This window comes from Opisthocomus hoazin, chromosome 12 (assembly GCF_030867145.1).
Source record: "Opisthocomus hoazin isolate bOpiHoa1 chromosome 12, bOpiHoa1.hap1, whole genome shotgun sequence".
Classification (NCBI taxonomy): Eukaryota; Metazoa; Chordata; class Aves; order Opisthocomiformes; family Opisthocomidae; genus Opisthocomus; species Opisthocomus hoazin.
This window is the reverse complement of record NC_134425.1, coordinates 17078509-17099472: the sequence shown is the minus strand read 5'-3', so window position 1 is coordinate 17099472 and position 20964 is coordinate 17078509. Positions and strand designations below refer to the sequence as shown.

At 39.0% G+C, this 20964-nt stretch overlaps 1 protein-coding gene across 6 annotated transcripts; it reads right to left on the bottom strand.

The window, feature by feature from the left end:
* Positions 1–1124: 1124 nt before the first annotated feature.
* Positions 1125–19665, bottom strand: LOC104333947 (dipeptidase 2). Of its 6 annotated transcripts, none has more exons than XM_075434077.1 (12): positions 19439–19665; positions 17328–17427; positions 11235–11512; positions 10359–10485; positions 9747–9876; positions 9274–9415; positions 8313–8382; positions 7643–7819; positions 7030–7117; positions 6311–6386; positions 4522–4657; positions 1125–3291 (listed from the first exon to the last, which is right to left on the bottom strand). In XM_075434077.1, exons 3-12 carry the CDS (start codon positions 11366–11368, stop codon positions 3106–3108), a joined length of 1266 nt encoding a protein of 421 aa, XP_075290192.1. In that variant the 5' UTR covers positions 11369–11512; positions 17328–17427; positions 19439–19665; the 3' UTR covers positions 1125–3105. The 6 variants fall into 6 exon arrangements, with proteins under 6 accessions (XP_075290192.1, XP_075290194.1, XP_009937818.2 ...); XM_075434079.1 differs by having other exon boundaries at positions 11235–11379; XM_009939516.2 differs by lacking the exon at positions 17328–17427 and having other exon boundaries at positions 11235–11379.
* Between the last annotated feature and the right edge of the window lie 1299 nt (positions 19666–20964).

The window sequence follows — 20964 nt, the reverse complement described above, 5'->3', positions numbered from 1 at the left end:
GTTGAGCTAGCATACATTTCAAATTAACAATGCAAATTGCTTTTATTAATTTGTGCAGGGCAAAGTCATTCAATTTCAGCATAAATCATCCTCTCCATCAGGTGGCAGAAATCAGAGTGCAATCATTTTATGGTTGAGCTGTTAGAAATGCAGTATTGTGACGCCTACTACAAGCTGCCATCAGTAGGACTGGAGACACTAGCACTCAGACTGAAGGGTCACTACAGTTTTTCGGCCATCAGTTACAGCCGTATCTTACCTGATTTTACTTTTGAAATGGAATTTTAACGAAATGCCTTTCTGCCATGTTTCAAGCTGTGGGATTCTGACAATCTGAGAAAAATAAACTAGCTGCATCCACTAGACAAGCTAGATATCATGTGCATAATCATTGCACGATGCACCAGATTCCATTTCTTGTTTGATGATTTTGCACTCTGATGTTGGTTTCACACACACAGCTTCTTTGAAGTGTTCTGAATTAACACTGTAAGTAGTAATGGCAAAAAGGGACTTCTAGATCATCGCATATCTGTGAGAAATGCTGTGAAGTAGAGGTTATCCTAACCTTGTGCAGCCAACCTGTCTAGTTCCCTACAAGCCTTGTTCTCTATGAATTGACTAGCTTGGCAAAGCGATTTGCTGCAGGTAACATTGTCATCATGGGCGCACTGCAATGACTAAGTCATCCATGTTCCCTTTCCATAGACAGTTGCTTGGACTTCTCTACAGGTTAGGCAGTATCTGAGTGACAATGAGGCTGACTGCCTACATCCAGGATGCTCTAGGGTTAAACCTACCTGACTTTCTCCTGCCTGCCGTTGGGGAGGCTACCTTCCCTGTGAAGAGCAGTCACAGAGCCCTCTTGATACCCTGGCCTTCCTTCTGCAGCAGTGGCATGGTTCTTTCATCGTTTCCTGGAGTTCTAAACATTTACATAGTTTTGTGAGATTATGCTAGTATCTATACACAAATTTAAACAATATTTTATTTAAATTTCATGTATGTTTTTCTACAAGGTTACAAATTTTTCATTGCACAAAGCAAACAAATAAGTGCAATATACTACAAATAAAACAAGGAAATAAACTACAAATATCTATAGTATGGTAGAACCAGTCATATAAAAGTATTATCCATATCTTTGAGAAAAAAAAATATATTTTTAATCCATGCTGTAATATAGAAAAAAAAAGTAGAAATTAGCAGGCAGGAAAGTGACTACACAGTAGAAAAAAAAAGGCTGGAAGGAATAAGGAAGCATCTTACATTTCAGATGTGTAATGAAGTTACTATCAAGGTACTAATTCAGTGAAAAGGGACCATGGATGGCAGCTTTCCAATGGCCTATGAAGCTATTAGCAGCAGTACTGATGGGAAGCAAATATTTGCCGTACTGAATTCATCATTTTACCAGTAAAACAAGTTCTGATGCCAGTCAAGCAGTATCAGGAAGGCAAGACTTCAGAGTCAGTGCAGTAATTCCCCATTGTAGATGCATAACCAGGATCAGTATTTATTGAGAAACTGTACTTAAAACCATGGCTTGTATGCAACTAGGTTATTCAACAGGATTTGTAAACAATTCAGTAAGCGGCAGTACTATATTCAGAATATATTTATCATGGAGACCACATTATGAGAAGAATTAGTGAAGCTTCATTTTGGAGCAATAGAACAGTCTTCTTCCAGAAACGTTACTTGTACACGGAATGCTGGAACGCATGGCAGGAACAGTCTCAAGTGACTAGAAAACAACTATCTTGCTGTTCCATTCTGTTCCTGCTTAGCCTTGTCTTTCAGTTGTTAAATACTTCATTTGTGTGTTTACAAATTCTGTCCTTAGATCAATTACAGGACTTCTATTTTATACTAAGGCTAAATTCTGCGGATGTCATATCGGTAAGCAAAAGCACCTATCATGGGATAAAAATCACAATCAACAGCAAGTACCACGAGAAGGCATTTACCAGCAAGCACTGGGAAATAACCCTCCAAAGATATAGTGCTGCCATCTTACAATTTCATCATCAATCTCCAGAATAGGCCTACTGCAATATACGCTCTTCTGTACAAGAGTAGCTTCTAACCTCACTTACCTTGTGTATTTGAAAACGTGTTCCAAAGACTGAAACAGCAGGAGATTTATAATAAAAAGCTTGCTTTCTAACCTCATGCCTATGAATCCTTTGACAATGGTCTGAATTTAGGCAACTAGAATAAAATTAAAATAAAGCCTGTTCTTGATAAGGATCATTGTTTAAATGTGACAAAGATTCCCACAAAGCTGTGGAACATTCTAACATTTTTATTTCAATGTTCATTTTATACTGTTCAGACTGCAACACCCTCTCACCCTCTGAGTAGCCAGAATTTCTGCTATCTATCTGCTTCTGCTATCTTCTGTATCTACAACATTATCTGGTCACTTGTACCTGAATGCAAGACATCTACCTCCACCCTTCAGTAGCTCTCCAGTTGCCCACTCTCCTGGTCAGTGTTCACAAATAAGAGTTTAGTACTGCAGGATGGGTCCCTAAAGCTAGCACTAGGCATGAAATCCAAATTGAAATAGCCATGTCATCCAACTTGTCATCTTAAAAACAAAACAAAACAAAACCCCACTCTTCTACACATACCAGGGAGGTAGTCTTCTCTGGCTAAGCCATTGACTGATCATGAAAGTTGTATGATTTAAAAAGAAGTAATATCTGAAAACATCTGAGAACAGCTGTCAATCATATTCTCTCATTCCTGTGTGGAACTGCTGATTCTGGACTCCAGTATTTATACCAAGTGCCACAATATGGGTACCAAAACCACGGGTCGTGTATTAGAGAATTTATTCATTAGATGTGAATACTTTCCATTAACAACGGTGGTCCTGGTTTAGCCAAGATGACACAGAATTTATCACTTCAAATTCTAAATGCTTTTGCTACAGTGTTTAAAATCGACATTAACCTTCCAGTATGCAGATGAATTTATAAAAATTATATAAAAAATTTAGCATAGCCTTACATTAACAAAACCCCAAAAAGATGACTAGTTGCATTGCAGATTACTCCATACACCTCTCTCTAGACTCCATAGGTCTTATGATTCCTAACACAGTATCAAATATAATACAATTACAAGTGTCAGCCCAAAAGGTTGTGGCACAGTAGGAAATCCACAGGACATAGCTGTCTGAAGCTGATGATTCCGTAGGTCCAAGCGACAGGAATTTTGCGCTGCTTCTTGCGGAATTTCACTTTCGCCTATGTCCATTAGTCGACTAATGTTCCGCACCTAGAAAAATTCAAAAGATTGCCCCTGAAAGCCAGACTGGCACAACAGAAAACAGCTTTACGCAGCTAGCAAACTCAATGCTATTTCAAGTGAACCAACACAAACTGTGTTGCAAAACCACATCTGAATGTGAAGAAATCAATATAATTATCCTGATGTTTGCATTCCTATGAAACACTTCCCAGAACTCAGAATTGATACATTACAGGCTAGGGTCACGGGTCTGGCTGTTCTTTCTCTTGGCTCCCTTGACATATGGATGGCATTAGCTGGAAAGCCTTAAGCAAACCCATAAGTTTTCTTCCCTGAAGTCAGCTCACAGTCTCAAGACAGAGCTTCAAACATCTCTAATTTAGAAGGAAACAAAACTTACTACATCTCACAACTCTGTTAGGTGTAATGAATTTCAGCCTCTTTGTAATGGTAGTCTGCCACACATGCAACTCGGCATAAGGTATATATTTTGGCAGATAAACTGGAACAGTACAAAATTCTCTAACTTCTGTTCATCTAACATACACCAAAAAGGCAACTGGAAAAAGATCACTCTGAAATATGTGTTGTCTAAAAGGCTTTGTGTGTAGTATCTACTTACTTGTACCTGTAAATACAAACAGCAGGAGGCAAGCATTTTGCAAGTTTCAACAGAGGCTTTTGAAAACGTTACCATTTAGGTGGTCCTTACTCTCATACAATCTCTCTCCTTCCCTCCTCTCCTCCCTTATCCCTCTGGATTAGCTTCTACCATTTACACATAAAGCTCGTTGTGATCTAGTTGTGTTTATGGGTTGTTAGTGATCTGGTCATGGCAGGAGCCTTTTGGATAGCAGCCTAGTCCCATGACAAGAATTAAATTGATTTGCAGGAGTCAGCATTCCTTACTGCACCAGCAAACACAGCCAGACTGTGACGTTGGTACGTCCACAGTTTCTCCAGACCATGAAGTAATTCTATTTAGAAGTCAGTGATGTGTACTTATCAGATTAACACAGAGAGACAAAGTTCCCAACAGCTTTGTCCGCTCTCTCTCACTTTCCTTTATTCTGCCAACACTCTCTTGCCATCTTGGTTTCTTTCCCAGCATTTGGAATTATTGCATTAAGTGTTTACATTCCCTCACAGCTCTCTCACTGAAACAGGGGAAGAAAAAAAAAAAAAAGCAGCAAGGCACCAGCAGTTCCTCTCTCCCTCTTAGTAAGAGTCAAGATTCAGTTTAGTTTTTAATCTTACATTTTCCACTTCCCTGAAGACACGGAGAAAGTTCTCCCTTAAGACCCCTTTCAGTTCAGTTTCATTCCATCCTCTTCTAAGAAGTTCCTCAATCAAAGAAGGGTATTTAGAAACATCTTCCAATCCCTCAGGGAAACTGTTGGCAAGAGTCATACAAGAACATTCAACACACACCACTGAAAAAACACAGAAGATTTTTAATTAGTCTTTTGCACATATTCACTTTTGGAGTGAGCTCACTTTGGACCCAGTTCATCACTGAGAAATTAAAAAAATAATTAAGAATTCAACTGACAAACAGAAGCAGGACTGGGGCACAATAAAAGGCCTTTTCTGCACAGAGGATCCCATTAGCAGAACAAAACTGTGTATTCTGGAATGAAGACGCACTTGTGTATAGGAAGAACAACAGCATGGAGGATATTAAAACTAAACAAAAGGAAAAAAAACCCAAGCTCCTGTATACATTAATCCACTCTTTATATCTGGCCTTTAAAGTAAGAGGAAACAGTTCCATCGCAGAGGGAGTTGGCGCAATGTGCTTGTGTAACTGAGAACAGAAGGGAACCTGAAAACACATGACAAGCTAAGGAGTTGCAGGCAATCTTGTGTACTCTGTTGTTACAAAGTCATTTTTTCCAAAGCAAATACAATAATAATACTGGTTTGAATTCAGCAGTTTAGGCAGTGAAAAGAAAGCTATTCAGAACCATCTACTGCAGGAACTGCAATAGGCAATGTCTTGTGCTAGTTCTTATCAGAATAAAAAGGAATTAGAAGAAGCTGCAAACCCTGCATTAAACAGCTGTTTTAAATTGTATTTCCATGAGTCTTTGACTTTGTTTTGAGATAACTAATATTTTCTGTTAATTTTCTTTTCTGTGGGGGGTGTGGTGATAAGCATCTCTCAAGAAATCTGTGCCATTACTTTCTACCAAGAGTTAGGACCTTAACAACTCCACCACCAATTAAACTGATGGTCTTTGTGAAAATGCAATGTAATAAAATGTGTCCTTTGTTGCAAACCGTGTTTTTATTTTGGATATTATAGTTTCAGAGCGATGATGAGCTAACACACTGTTTTTGTGGTCCTACTTTACAGATGTGAGTCAGACTGTTTTTCATACCCAAGTGTGTCTTGCCTCAGGGAAAAAAAAAAGAAAAAAAAAAGAGGAGATGCAAATTCAACAGAATGATGAAAAGCAAAAAAAGGTTTAGGGTTACACCAGCAAATGCCACCCAATCTGCATTTATTTCCTGTGCTGTAACAGCACTAGCCCAGGAGTTAGCAGGAGAGGTTACGCTGTAGGCTGTTCACCATGCTCTGCTTGCCTCAAACCCTTCCCAAGCCCCGAAAGCAGGAACAGTTTCACAGCCCCAAAAACACTTTGGGCTTTCCCCACTGGAAAGTAATAGCGGTGGAAAGAGTTTTGCAGCATCTCCCCAGGCTAATCCATTTACGATGTAAAGGCTGAAGGAGCTTTTCTGTCATTCATCTTTGACTTCTGGAGGAAACCCTCTGTCACTGTTTTTGTATGCAAAAACCACTGCCTAGAACACACAATTGCAGGGTTCACAAGGCATTAGGATCCGTTTCCATATTTGTAGCACTGCTTCATACAATTCTAAAAAGGAATCATTGTGCCCATCTTTCATAAAACTTATTTTAGTACTCATAACTAGACAACTTGCCACAACTCTTTTAGTCTGCTGCCTTTTTTCCCCTAAAAGGAATCAAAACCTTCATAATTTAAAAAGCAGATGTCAATGTATGTACAATTTTACTAACCGTTCCACTCCATCATAGTCACCACCAATTCCTATTGATTGTGAACCTGCAATTTTCTTTATATGGTCAAAATGATCTGAAAGAAAATACCAAGAAAATGATATGTAAGCATTCGGTAAGAAGAAATAATACAATTCAGACACATTGGCACTAGGCAATTGTTCTCCTTAGTCATGGACTCTGAACCAAATCCTTCTAAAAAAAAGTCAAAAGACATCCTGATAATACAGGTTAAAATTTAATAATACAGTTGACATTCTGGATATTCACTGATGCTTAACTAGATGTTATCTGTTATTAGGCGCATCAGGCAATCTTAAAAATAACAGCTACACTGATGAGAAGCAAATGAGAAAAAAGGCATGATCATCACAGCACATTAATTCCCAACAAGCAGCCCACATATACCTATAGATTTTTCATTACCCATTACATACTGTGTTTTCCACTCTCAATTACAAAGATTTAAGACGTTTTCCAGAAAGTAAGAACTTCCTTTGGGATTAATGGTTCTTGGCTCCATTGGGGAGCATCATGTCTTCCAGCTACGTACCTTGTACCTCTTGTTATTGTTTAATGAATATTAGCTCCAAATATAGAGCTGGGGTAAGGAGTGGAAGGGAATAAACAGTGTAATTTACATGATCTCAAAAATGACATAGATACCAGGAAACTCATAGAGGCCACCCACAAAAAACTACAGTATATTAACTTCAAACCTGCAAGGGTAGAAATATTAACAACTTTCCTGCCACAGGCCAGCACATCTGCATTGAAAGTCACCATGATAATTCCCTTGTTCTTTTTCTGAAAGATATGAAGAGACAGGTGATGAGCGGACACTCTTGTGTCCTGCAGACCTCACAGGCATCTCATAGATCCTTCTACATCCATGTATCAGTGAGCACAACACCACTCTTATTAGTCAAAGCTTAGATGGCAACCCAAGGCTTTGCCTCTGTCCTGTACCCTGGATTCATTACATTCTCATGTAGCCTGAATCAGCAGAAGTCCCATGATGATGTCAAACTCGCTCAACCAGAATTTCAAAGTATTTGCAAATACCTAATTTTTGTAGCCAAAGACAAAATACAACCCAAAGAAAATGTCTCACACAAATGTGTAACTTGCTGCTCAGGGATCTGCTTATAAATCCAATTCAGATATGAGAAGATGAAAAGTAAACACCACAACTTGAATGTGCAAGTTTGCTTCAGACTAGCCAAACATTGCCATTAAAAATAACAAACCCCCCCACACACACCAAGCCACCCAAAATACCAAAACCAACAAATCCAAACAAATCAATCCCCAAAAAAACATATTGCTCACCAATTGCTGGAGGATGTCATCAGGAACATTTCTTGAATGATTACAAATAGAAAATGCAGAGGAATGGCTGAAAATTACTGGTGCTTTTGAGATACTCAGTGCAGCTTTGGCTGTAGAATATGAAGTATGAGATAAATCTATCAGCATACCCAGGCGATTCATCTCCTTTACCACTTCCTAGAACAGATTTACAGACAACAATATCAGTATAATGTTTCCTTAAAGGAAACCATCTAGCTCATATATGTAAACAGATAAATAAATTCTGTAGCTGTCAGCTAGTCGTAAACACACTGTGCCTGTATAGGTTTCTATTTACCTATTAATTTAATAGTAATTTATTCACTCACAATTAACTAGCACACCACCACAAAACTTAGAAAACTTAGTCAATCTAAAATAAGTCATTTTAACCATTATTCACATCCCACTACTGCATGTTAATTCATACATCTGATCTGCATTAAAACAAGTGTTTTAATTAAATCTAGCACTTCTTTTACCTTAAGGAACATCACAGGGAATTTGCTTTGACTGAACCCTGATCACCTATCAATCAAGAACTTCCAGTAATTAATTTTTAATGACAAGTTACTTTTGAAAAGATAAGGTCAGTAGTTGTTAGTTACATGAGTGATTGCTTAGATTAGCATTCAAACGAGATCCTTACTTGGCCGAATGCAGTCAGACCAACAACACTAGGATAAAAGTTGTGCATTCCTTTAGATGATGATTCAGACCTTAAAAAGAGGAGTGAGGGAGGAGAAACACCATATTATTCTGGAGACTAGAACACCAGCAACTGAAACTTCTTATGCTATACACAATAAAAATCATTACCCAAGTCACATAGCCAAATGTAGGGATAATGAGTTACATAATACATATGTTGTTCACACAGTGCTTCTTAGGTTCATAATTTTTCTGGACATTATGCCTTCAGGTTCAGCACTGTTGTATGTTTATGAAGCAATGCGAGACAAGCAAAGAGATGCTTGTCAGAAGTTTTCTGATTCAACAAACCTTCATCAGAGAACAAAGACACACTGAAATGTCAGTTACCTGTCAGCCAGAAAGCCTGCTTTTCAGCCCTCTCTGCACACAATTTCCCTTTCTCTGATCCAGTACAAGAAGGAATTCTGTCAATCCAGCAAAAAATAGGTGCTAATATTCTGATACAGGAACCGAGTACCCATCCCTGTAGCTGCAGATGGGACCTGCACATTTGAGCTGGCCAGAGAGGACAGCATTGCAGGTTGTTGACTGCTGACTTCTTACATAGCATTTACCCTCTTTTGTCTACATCATAAGCATTTTTAGTACTTTTTTTTTGGTCTGTTTTGCCCTATGTAACTTTACTAATAAACCAAAGGGGATAGCAATTTTACCATCTTTGTGTTTTTAACAAGGTTTACAAGTTCCCAAATTGTCAGCATAACAAATATTACATACTAGATCCTTCAGTCTCCCACATGACTCACGACAAGTGATTTACCCCAGAAACCTATCATCCTTGACTTGGGTCAGAGTCTCTCATAGGGGAAGTCTGTGCCTGAATCCATATTTTCTCCATCTTGGAGCTGCCACCAGCTTGCATTAGACAGTCACACAAAAACATGCTCTTTATTTACCAGGGTGTATTGCAGGAATGTGTTAAAGTCATGTAACGAGCACCCAGGTCATAATACATCCTCAGTGTGGCCAAACTGCTGTCAATGGAGTGACCACCTTCTATTCCAATCAAACACGCGATCCTTCTACTGTCAGAGATACCTGGAAACAACAAAGGAAGATAATTCCAAAGTAATTTCAGGATAGGTAAGAAGCCAGCACAACTGAGAAACAATTGTTATTGTAAATTGCAAGCAATAATACTGACGTTTTCATAGAATAGGAGCTTATTTAGTGAATGTTTATATGGCAAAATTTATCATGAGTGCAGCGGGCCAGAACTGTGCACAGAGTTGGTTATTGTGGTTCAGTGGAAAAACTGAAGTTAAAGTTATTCTTTAAACCAAGATAACTTGCCTGCTTGCAGCTGTCTTTTGCACATGCCTCCTGCAATCCCATTTTAAAAAATGTCTGTTAAAAGAAAGAGCATCACCTTGCGAAGTTGTCACAAGTTCAAGCTCTTCATAGCTGTTACACATCCTCTTGACAACATCAATTTGCTCTAAGGTCAGACGCACAGCATCCTTGTTCTGAGCGCTGCAAAGAACATACACTGACCAAAACTGAAAGAGACATTGACAAGTAAACTAGATAACTTGTGTTTCAACTTGGAAACTTTCATTTGCTAATAGTGAAGTTCATGAACATAGCCCAAAATAATTTCCTACAGTTTACAACAGAGTTGCCACTCTAGTTTCTGCCCCCCAAAGGAAGAGTAATAACATAAGGCAAGAGCATCCACTCTAGACATGATTAAAGCCTCCTGACACACTCAGCTACTCCACAGTACATGCAGGAAAGTGAATGTAAGTTTCCTTTATTTATCACAAAACAAATGCTGCTGTTTTGGTAAAGGGAACCTGGATTATAAAACACAAACATTTGAAACACAAATGTTGTGGAAAAGTGCCTGTGGCTTCTCAGTTTCATTGGTTTTTCTTTTTCAACAGAAAGAGACAAAACCAAAGCCAGGAGTACGTTTGTGATTGGGAAGGAGGCAAATGTAAAAGTATATTCTCAGACTCACAACCATGGCAGTACATACCTGAGCTCCCACATAACCAGCCTGAAGTTTCGCAAGGTTTGTGTGGGTTTTGTTGAGTTCTCTTAAGTTGACTCTACTGAGTCTATTTTGGTAAAATATTCTCAGCTGCAGTGCAAAGTCATTGTGGCTAGAATTGAAAACAAGTAGGGCTTGTGACAGAAATAAGTCATTCCTTTCTAACCCAAACATAATTTCTTCCACTGTCCATAGTCCCATAGACCATTAATAGCCAATAATCCTTGCAATAACCTAAGCTTAGAAGTCTCCCGTCTTCTGCAAACAAGCTTTATTTCTTAGTTAGGACAGCAAGAAACTTTATTTGATTCTCCCATTTTCATAGCTGTTGTGTTTCTGTATCTATTTTTCTCCTTATCGTTTCTGAAGGAATAAAAGAACTGAAATCAGCCACCATGCTCCTTAGAAGCGAATACTTGTGGTAGAATAATCGGTTCTGCCTGTGCTAGAATAATCAGTGTTTGTGTTCCCAGGTCAAAACATACTCACCACAGACATCATTCCTTCAGGTTGTAAGTGTACCTTTTCAAGGTATGATGCCTGCTTTCTAGCTCTGCTCAGAAGTTATTGCTAATCAAAGATGCTATTAAATTATGGGAAGGAGACAAGGACATTATGTAAAGGAAAACAACAGTTAAGTGGTGAAACTTGACCAGAAAATTACAGATGCATTTATAATAATCGTATCCTATAGTCAGTACCCTCTCAACCAAAATTCCTTCACGACAAATCACTGCAACAGCAACTAACTGCTGTGTACTACTAACAGCCTATGTCTCTACTGGTCCAAACATACTTTAGCATTTCCTCCTCATTTGTTAAGATTCACAAAGAGGGTTTAGCTGAACATATTTTGTATACCCATCAATTAAACGTGCATCTTGCATCAGCTCGATAGCTCGCTCTCTCATTGATTTCTCATAACTGAATGGCACAATATCGGAGAAGAACATCAACAGCCAGAGCAACTCAGTTGTATTTCTCTTCATTTCCATTTTCCAGTTAGCTAAAGCCAAGAGATACCACAATTATTCACTGATGACAATAAAACAGCAAAGTTTTCAGTCTGCGGAGGTTGTAGACTTAATTGTATAGGCAGAGCCGAAATGCCTCTCCTTCTGGTAAGGCTGGGGTGAATTCTGCAGGAGGAAAGGAAGAAATAAACAGAAGAGTAAACAGAAGGGAAGGTAGCAGCAGAAACTGTAAAACAGCTACCTTCTCCCAAAGATTAAGGGCTCTGGCTATCGTGTTTTTGCACATATAACCACTCCTAAAACTCTGCTGCTGCCACCAGCTGATTGCTGAAGGGAGCCACCTCCTCAGTCGGATCTGGCAGTGTGAGCCTGATTGACCCTGGACTCACACCTCCCAAAACAGCGTAACAGGAGAGTTTTCTCGTTGCATTGACTGGTTTGTTCTCATTATTTGGGAAGCCTCACACTGAAATGAACACAAACTCTTTTCGAGAAATTCCAAAAACCCGCTGCTTCTGAGTAAACTATTGTTAAACACACAGTACGTTGGAGTATTTTCAGAGCAGAGCTATTGAAATGCAACACTCTTCCATACCTTCGCAGGACAATATGTACCAAACTTGAAAGGGTCACTATTTCCATGAGGAGGTGGGTATGACAACAATTTCAAGAGTAATCCAAGCACCCCCTACTCTTTTTTAAAATATAGTACTCAAACACTCAGACAACAGCCATTCAGGCGTCAGTTAAAAAAACATTTTTACAAACAGGAATACCTCCTCTTCTATGTAAAGTGAATATAACATCTGCTAGGAGCTGAAATACCTTTGCAGGGAAAAGGTTGGGGTTTTTTTCCCCCCCCCCCACATTCAGAGTTACTGGCACTGTTACCTATAAAACTGAGGAGCAGTCGCCTCCTTCATTCATTGGAGTGACATCCTAATTAGATGCATGTGCCCTGTGAATTCTTTCACATCAAAGAAGTTGGGCTACAACTCTAATATTGCAGAGCCAATTTATAAACTTTCTTCTCACAGCACAAAACTTTGTTTTTACTAATAAAGGAAGTTGGGTTTATGTATTCCTTGTCTGCAGAGGTAAAAACAAATAGCAAATATCCAAGATATGATAAAATTAGAAGACAATTCACCTTGCCTGCATGCTTTGCTTCTCTTTAAGCAATTTTTCTAAAGCAACAGGAGGTAGACATAAACCCAGGAAATAGTTTCCTGCTATAAAGCCACATATTCATCAATAAAGTCGCAGATATTTCAAGGAGATCCATAGGTGACAGTGGCATTGGAAGCCAATTGAAGTCACACTAAGCAGACTACCTATTGTTCTAAATACCTGTTTTAAACACATTTCTTTCTTTCTTTGATTATAAAAATCAAAGCCAAAATAAGAGTAGGCCTGTAACTAGGATATTGAAAAGCAGCACAGTGAAAAATCATATTATTAAGATTCTTATATTTCCAGCCTATGTAGTAAACCATTTTCCTGTAATCTGCATAGTGTAAATCAAAGGAAAAGTTAACTGGCTTATTTGCTCTGCCTATGCCTGATAACATAAATACGTTTGCAAAGAAATTATATTTAATAAGCCAGTGTAAGTTTAATGAAGCTGTGCAATAAAGATGTTTTAAAATAAAAACTAATCCATTTTGTATGTATTTTATCTCTAAAGCAAAATGATGTATAAGTTAAAGCAATTAAGACATAACCTCACAAATTGGGTTTAGAAAGGTGCAAACTGCTATTCTGAAAAAATCCTTTAACTTTGACAAAAATTCATAAGGTTCATCTTTGGAGAAACTGGCTCAGGCCTTTTTCATTTCACAAGATTTGGGAATGCATTAAATTGTGCGACCATCTGCCAGGAAGTACTTTTGAACAGCTGGAACATACAAGCTTGTACACAGGGAGCCTAGATGGAGAAGCAAGTTTAAAATCAGCCCTGAAGTGGTCTCAGAAAGCAGCTCTAGGACAGCTGAATAAACACAGTAGTATGCAGGCACAAATGATGATCCAGCATAAATACAATGCCAGGGGGGCTGTAGCACTAAGTAAAGAAAATTAATAACCCTCACCCCTTAATGTTTTCTACAAGAAAAAGATAACGTAAGGAATGGCATAGAGAGTATTCACGAAGCACAGAAATGTAACACTACATAGGGGAAAATACTCTAGAACTAGATTTGTCCTTCAAGTATTCTTCACAGTCTATGTTCTCATTCATTAACACGCATAACAGAAGTGACTGACTCCAATTTTCTTCTCAAAAACTTACTAGTTTTTGGCTAGGCCCTCAGGACAAGATGGGAATCAATTTATATCACAAGTCTGCAGATCTGGGTTTTCTCATGACAATGGTTTCTTGCAGGCCCAGCTACTTCCTCTGGGGTCAGAATAAGAACCCACCTTCCAAGACTAAGATGATACTCTCAGATTTTCCTTCACCAGAGCACAGTTGACTCCCTGGCAACACTTTAGTTTGTCCAGGATTCTTACCATAGCTGATGGAAGAAGCCCTTATTCCTCTCATGTCTGCACAATAACCAAGGGAACCTTCTGTGTTCTTCCCATATTGACTGATTGGAAGGGAGATTTTTCCGCTTTTATACATTGCCATAGCTTTATATTTGTATATAGGGAAAAAATTGTTGAGGGTCATTTTGTATCTTTTTTTTTGGTAATACTGCCTTTAGCAGAAAAATATTTGAATTGTCATAGACTCATAGGTTGGAAAAGACCGCTAAGATCATCAAGTCCAATCATCACCCCAACCCCACCACGCTGGCTAAACCATATCCCGAAGTGCCACATCTACACGTTTTTTTAACCTCCAGAGATGGGGACTCCACCACCTCCCTGGGCAGCCTGTGCCAATACCTGACCACGCTTTCAGTAAAGAAATTTTTCCTAATATCAAATCTAAATCTCCCCTGACGCAACTTGAGGCCATTGCCTCTCATCCTATAACTAGTTACCTGGGAGAAGAGACCAACACCTGCCTCACTACAACCTCCTAAACAGCCCCAGCTCCTTCAGCCACTCCTTGTAAGACTTTGTTCTCTAGACCCCTCACCAGCGTCATTGCCCTTCTTTGGACATGCTCCAGCACCTCAGTGTCTTTCTTGAATTGAGGGGCCTAAAACTGGAAACAACTGTGATGTGACAGTGCTGAACAAGTTGACCTCTACTATTACTTTTACTCAAAGAAACTGAATATTTATATATTATGTATTTGGGAAAAAATGAGGCAGGTCACAGATACATGGGCTTACACATTATATCTAGGTACAGCGAAATCCATGTTCAAAATGAGCCCTGTTGTGCCACTGTGACATGGTGTTTGATTTCCTTCTCTTACTTGTTTTTAATAAAATCCATTTATACAAGAGGGCACATTCCAAAAAGAAAAGATAAACAGAATCCTACTGGAATTTTACATGCATTTAAAACTGCAGTGGCTTGCTTACAGTTATTTTAATTAACCTCAAAAATTGAAAGGCACTATGCAGTGGGAATATAAAGTAAACGAGGCCCAACAGCCTGTTATGTCTCTTGCCAGGGTCATCTCTTGCAGCCCTAGGGTACGTAAAGCAAAGCACATCATTAGTCCCCACAGGACAAACCAAGAGGCAGTTTCATGATGCTGCTCCAGGAACTGAAATACATCTCCCGAGTTCTGTTAGGCACCACAGCTGAGTCTCCTGCATACCAAAAGTCTGTCCCAAAGAAATATGTGTAACACTACAAGGGACAATGAGCACAAAGAGAAAATTTTCTTCTGATTTTTAGCTCCACTCCAGCTACATCACAGGTTTGCAACAGACAGACACACAGTGTGGAAGAGATAAAAAGGGAGTTGCAAAATGCAGCTTTATCTGTTCTTCCACACTGCACTTCAGAGCCAAAATATCTCTTTATATATCTGCCTTTGCATCTCTCATTGAGAGCATAACTGCTTTTCATCCCCACTATAGCTCTGCACACAGGATAGGCACAGCAATCTGGGGGCATCAAACTTAGAAAAGCCGTCAGCCCACAGCCCAAAATAAAATAACAGTCCCTGAAGAGCTGCAGTGGGCACAGAGTGAGTCTTTGCAGACACACACTACAGAAATAGAGTTCTACTACTTCATGATAGTTAGCTGCTACTATTGGTTTACATTCTCCAAGCTCCTCATGAACAGCTAGGAAGTTACTATTGACAAAACACGAATGCTGAGAAAGTGTATGTTACACTAAATGTTCCCACATCAGGGAGGACAGAGCTATAATGAGGCAGGATAGCCATATCTGCCATATAAGGACGCAACAAGGAGGGGTTTGCTCTTTTAAAATAGATATATTTTATTGGAAAATTTCACAGTAAAAAAGGAAAGTTGCTTTGCATACTGCTGTCATTTACCATCTTCGGAAGTATGGGCAAGCTGCCTGGCCCCTCTTCTTTCCAGCAGGCAGGCCAAACCTCGCTGCAGAAGGTTCAAGTAAACAGCTGCTATTTAAGTGCAGCAAATCTCAGTTAGGAATGGCATTCCTTTCATCCCATTTGAAGTCGTTATTTTCCATCTTATTCTTTATTAAAACACTTCATGACAGCCATTATATTAATACTCAAATTTGGTGAATTATTGTGCCTAATCAAATATATAAAGTGGAATAAAATAGACCTCACAGCTCAAGATAGTAACACACCCTGAAAAATGAAGAAAGTTCACCCCCCACCACCCCCATCCAACTACGCTGAGAGCTCATGTAGACAATCCTAGTGTAGCTCTGAATTAACTACCTGAGATCATGGCAGCAGCTTAATTTCAACAGCACAGACAACACAAGGTGATCAGGACCCTAGGTAAAAACTCCCTTGCTGACTGCTGGCAAAGGCATGGGTTCTCCCTATACTTAAATAATAACTAAACATAATTAGTAATACAGAAATAGTAGACATGCTTTTAGGAGCAGAACACATGCATCATACTATGAAGTACGTTTTTAAGAAAGATATCAATCCCTTTGAAATTATTGTGTCATCAAGATGGTCTTTGAAATCTTTCTTCATTTTTGCTTGAAATTCCTTCCGCCATCACCAGCCCTGAATCATGTTAGGTTTACCTGTTCCCCTGCTTACAGACCTCTTTAGTGCTGTATTACAATTTATAATTTCCAACTTGCTATTCTTCTTCTGCCTGTGCAAAGGTGCAACGAAGTGCCACCAAGCAATGAGAAAACATGGTGCTGTTAAACTTCTTGCTTAAAACAGGGATAAAAGGGAATAAATACAATAATGATTGGAAGGCGTTTCAGGATCTCTAGGGAAGAAAAAGAAGCTTGTCCCAAAGTTCCTAGGAAACAGGAACACACTAGGGGCAATTTTAGGACTTCCATATATCAGGAAAGTCACTGTTCACTTTCAGGCTTGAATTTAAGTGCATCCTTGAATATTTCACATTATTGACCGCACGTGTAGACTGCGAGTTTTTCAGATGCAATATAACCTCAGCTGGCAAGACTTCTTCGCACCTGAAGTGTAGGACATTCATTACTTTCTCTTTTAAAACAATCCATAACAAAATTATTACAGATAACAATGATGTTTTAATTCCAGAAAGGTTTCTCAACTTCTTTTAGGAAAAGGACAGCTACTGAATTTCTTTCCTATTAGGTTCTCATCCTTTACTTCAGTGCAGCTTTTTCTGTGTCCGCAGTTTTTAAGACTTTGACAAATTCAAATTGCTGAATCCAGTAATTTTGAAGTAAGTAGGAGCTCTGCTAATGCTATGCATTTTTTTTGCCTAACCACTAATAATGAGGACTATTTTCACAGAAACTCTTTTAACTTCAAGACAGATACACCTTGTGGCATAATTTCCTACAGGCAGAACAAACCAGAACAGCCTGACAACTACTTCTATAGCACTGCAGCAGACCACACATTATCAGGCAAAACTGTATCCAGCTTAAGAGTGCTGACCTCAGTAGCAGGGCTGGCCAGGACTGTTGACAGAGGGAGTCAACCAGCTTCTTTGTTAATGCGCAGGCTCCTCTTTCTCAGATCTGGCGATACTACTTTCCTGGAATGCAAACCAGAACCTGTTGAACAGCACATGCAGACTTGAGCAAACAACTGCTCCAGGGTTCCCCTCGGCGAATGTACTCCATACTGTATGGACCACAACAGGTTTCAAAGCTATAGATAGCAGATTACATGGAAGAATTGCTCTTCCTCTCAGTCACCCTATTTGGGCCATCTGTCCCACACTCCTGTTTAACATGTGCTTATCACCATGCCAGGGTCAGTGCAAGCCATGCCCCCTCCAGCCCCTACTCCTGACAGATTCATTCCTTTTGGCAGAGTTTTGCCCACTTCCCTATAATTTCTAATATAACATAATATAAAAATAATAGAAAATAATACAATAGTACACAATATAATATTTCAAATGTTCTGGAAACATTTGGATACCGCTTTCAAAAAACAAAGCTACAAAACAGCGAGAGACACAAAGGCCACAAGGACGAGCATTACTGAGCATTAATAACCAAGTTTTACCTGCAGCCTGTGGAAATATTGCTTTCATAGGAGGTAATGAACTTTGCCTTAGCACGAGAAAGCCTGTCTGAGTACTTGTGCCACAGTGGAGTTTACGTGCCTCTCCCTCACAGCTGTGTTAAGCAGCATACTCAAGCAAGAAGTCTCAGTACAGATGGCCATGAACAGTTTTAAAGAGAGACCATTTTCAAATACACCATGGGCTTTTTCTTTTTTTTTTTTCTCTTCTTTTTTTTGTGCTTCCCACATGTTTCCAATTTAAAAGAGAACACTTTGTTTTCTTCTGGTCATAGCACGCAAATGAAATACTTCGAGGAACAGCATTTATGGGAAACACAATCATCCTCAAAATCCTTCCTCAGATGCGAGTGCAGTCTTGAAGAAGAATTTTTTTCTTCCATGAACATGCATCAGAAATATACATGCATTGTGAGACCCAAAAACTTTAGTGAAACAGCACTTCTACAGAACTGTAAAGGACAGAAAGCAACCAAAAGATGTTTCTTTTCTGCTTTGTGGCAACCGTAGAGATTTCCCCAAAATGCCAAAGCACAGACTTACCTTTTTACCACAAATGCAGACTTTGTTACCACAATGAAAAATCCTTGTATCTCTAATCTAGAAAATGTTAAATTTCCTTCTGACAGCTGAGCATGCAAAATGTTAAAAATGAAAGATCAAAAAATTGCCCAAACATCAGAATTCTGGCAAGTTGGCATCACAAAGACATATCAATTTCTGCATGCATTTTTAAATTTCAAATTCCTCATACCAAAATATGTATCAGATCCACAATCTGTATCTCTAGAACTCTGACAGATACTGACAAAATGACTCTAAAGGGAACATTAAGATTTTATAGCTGACTACATACTCTGTGACACAATTGCAATTCCAGAAATCCACATAATCTGTTAATTGAACATGCTTAATGAGAAAGTAGCAAGCCTTGTCCACGCAATAACACTGTTCTGATGCCATAGAAACTGCTACACATTGTAAATTTTGGTCCAAATATTTACTAGTTTTCCATCAATGTGAAACACATTGTTATTTTCAGGACTATTTTTAAGCAGGAAGTGTACTTTCAAGCAGTTTAACTGCTAACATAAATCATACTTCTCTCTACATTACCAAAACTCTGTTCTGTGTATCTGCACAAAAATGCTGTTCATGGTAGCTACAAGCATTTCCTGTAGATTTGCTACATAAAAGTACCTTCTAGGTCTAATGCAAAATATTCTTTATACTTTGACGGTAAGATTCATTTGCCTTTGAAACTGCTTAGGTAAAAAAAATTACATAAGCATACCCTCATTCAGAAATCAGTTCTTGAAAATTGAAGGTGTGATGCAAGCACTACACAAAATCAAGAACATGGTATATTAGGCACTCCTGATTAGAAAAAAGCCTTTAAAATACAAAACCCACACAGCTTTTTTCCATGCTGACTAAGCAGAGTTGAAAAGTGGAAGCTGACATGAGATTTATAGCTTTTTCTTGTATATCTAAAGGCTCCTCGGAGCCGTTACCTTCTTAGGAAAACGCAGCAGAGTCGAAATCCGCATTCCACTCTGTTGGATGCAACAGCTAAGGCTTGGCACCAGGTCCTCCTGGCATCAGAGCAGCAACAAAGAAACGTCCTCTATTTCTTTAGCTCACATCACGGGCTTCACACTCAACTGGCATTTGGGGATTGCCCTGTTCAGAGATGCGAGGTCTGTGAGAGAGCTCTCAGCTCAGCTACCACCCACGCAGAAGCCTGTGCCATGCCCTGCTCAAAGCCCGGCATCTCCTCCCTCTCGTGGCAGGCTGTTTGTGCAGCCCATCATGCAGCTGGTCGCTAACGTATGATGTGTTTAACACTGCTCCGTTTACATTGTTTAGAAATACGTGCCCTTCACCACAGAATCATTTAGGTTGGAAGGGATTTCTGGTGGGATGTAACCTAGTCCAGCCACCTGATCCCAGCTAAGGTAACTTCAAAGTTAGATCAGGTTGCTCAGGTCCTCATCCAGTGGAAGTTTCGAGGTCTTGAAGGGAAAAGATCATGCCACCTCTTCAGGCCCCTGTTCCAGTGCTTGCTTATTCACATTGTGATTTTTTTTTTCCTTGTATTCAACTGGAATCTTCCTTGCTGTAGTCTGTGATGGTTGCCTCTCATCCTTTTGCTGACCTGCTCTCAGAAGAGTCTCTTAGATTTGAACCTACAGTAAACACAGTTACAGGTACGCACCTTACTGCTAACTTGATTTTGCCACATTGACTATACTTCAGCAAATAAATAGCTGCCCCTTGTTACTATATCTGCTGGATTTTAGTCAGGACTTGCAGTGCCATGGTATGATATTTGTAAAGGTCAAAATGCTCACAAGTTACATGTGACCTTTTCAAAGATACTTATGCCTCTGAACCTATTCATGCCCTTTGTGAGAGCTGACAGTTTGGAAACAAAAAAAATAAGTGCAAAAACATGATCCTGTAGTTTCACAAGAAGTAAAGTTTGCTTACCGTAATTTTTATTTTACTTCATACCTTGCACAAAAAACCAAAAGGGCATCATGCTTTTGTTTATGATTCCATTGCAGAGAAATAACCAAGTCTGACAATCAAAATTCCTACAGAGCTATTGTGCAAGTTATTTCTTAACTAGAACATATGTCTGTCACCAATCCTCTAGTTCCCAGTAGTCAGAAAACTTAAACAGAACTCCCCACATCACTTGGAATTCTGCTGCACATTGCTAATTTGGTGAATTTCACTTATAAACATTTACCATCAACTCAAGTGGACTAAATAACCTTAAATTATACAAAATAATATCAAGAGAAAAGACAAATATTTTCTTTAGAAAATATTTTCTACCTAATGTGCAGCTTATCCAGGCCAGGTCCATTTTTATGCCTATGACAGGAAACTACCTCCCAAATTTAATTTAAAGCAACAAATAGCAGGCTCAGATTAATTTTCTCACTTGTGATCTAGTTGTAGTTCACACTTCCTTGTTCATTTTCAACTTTCCAAATTCTCATCCCCTTCTTCCAAAGTAAGTAATATC

Bases quoted from the DNA above. Each gene is read 5' to 3' on its own strand.
- LOC104333947 (XM_075434077.1), bottom strand. From the start codon at position 11,368: ATGGAAATGAAGAGAAATACAACTGAGTTGCTCTGGCTGTTGATGTTC. The intron at 7,820-8,312 runs GTAAGGATCTCG...AATCTGTTCTAG, and splicing joins GTCTGACTGCATTCGGCCAA to GAAGTGGTAAAGGAGATGAA. The intron at 7,118-7,642 runs GTGAGCAATATG...CATATCTTTCAG, and splicing joins ATGACATCCTCCAGCAATTG to AAAAAGAACAAGGGAATTAT.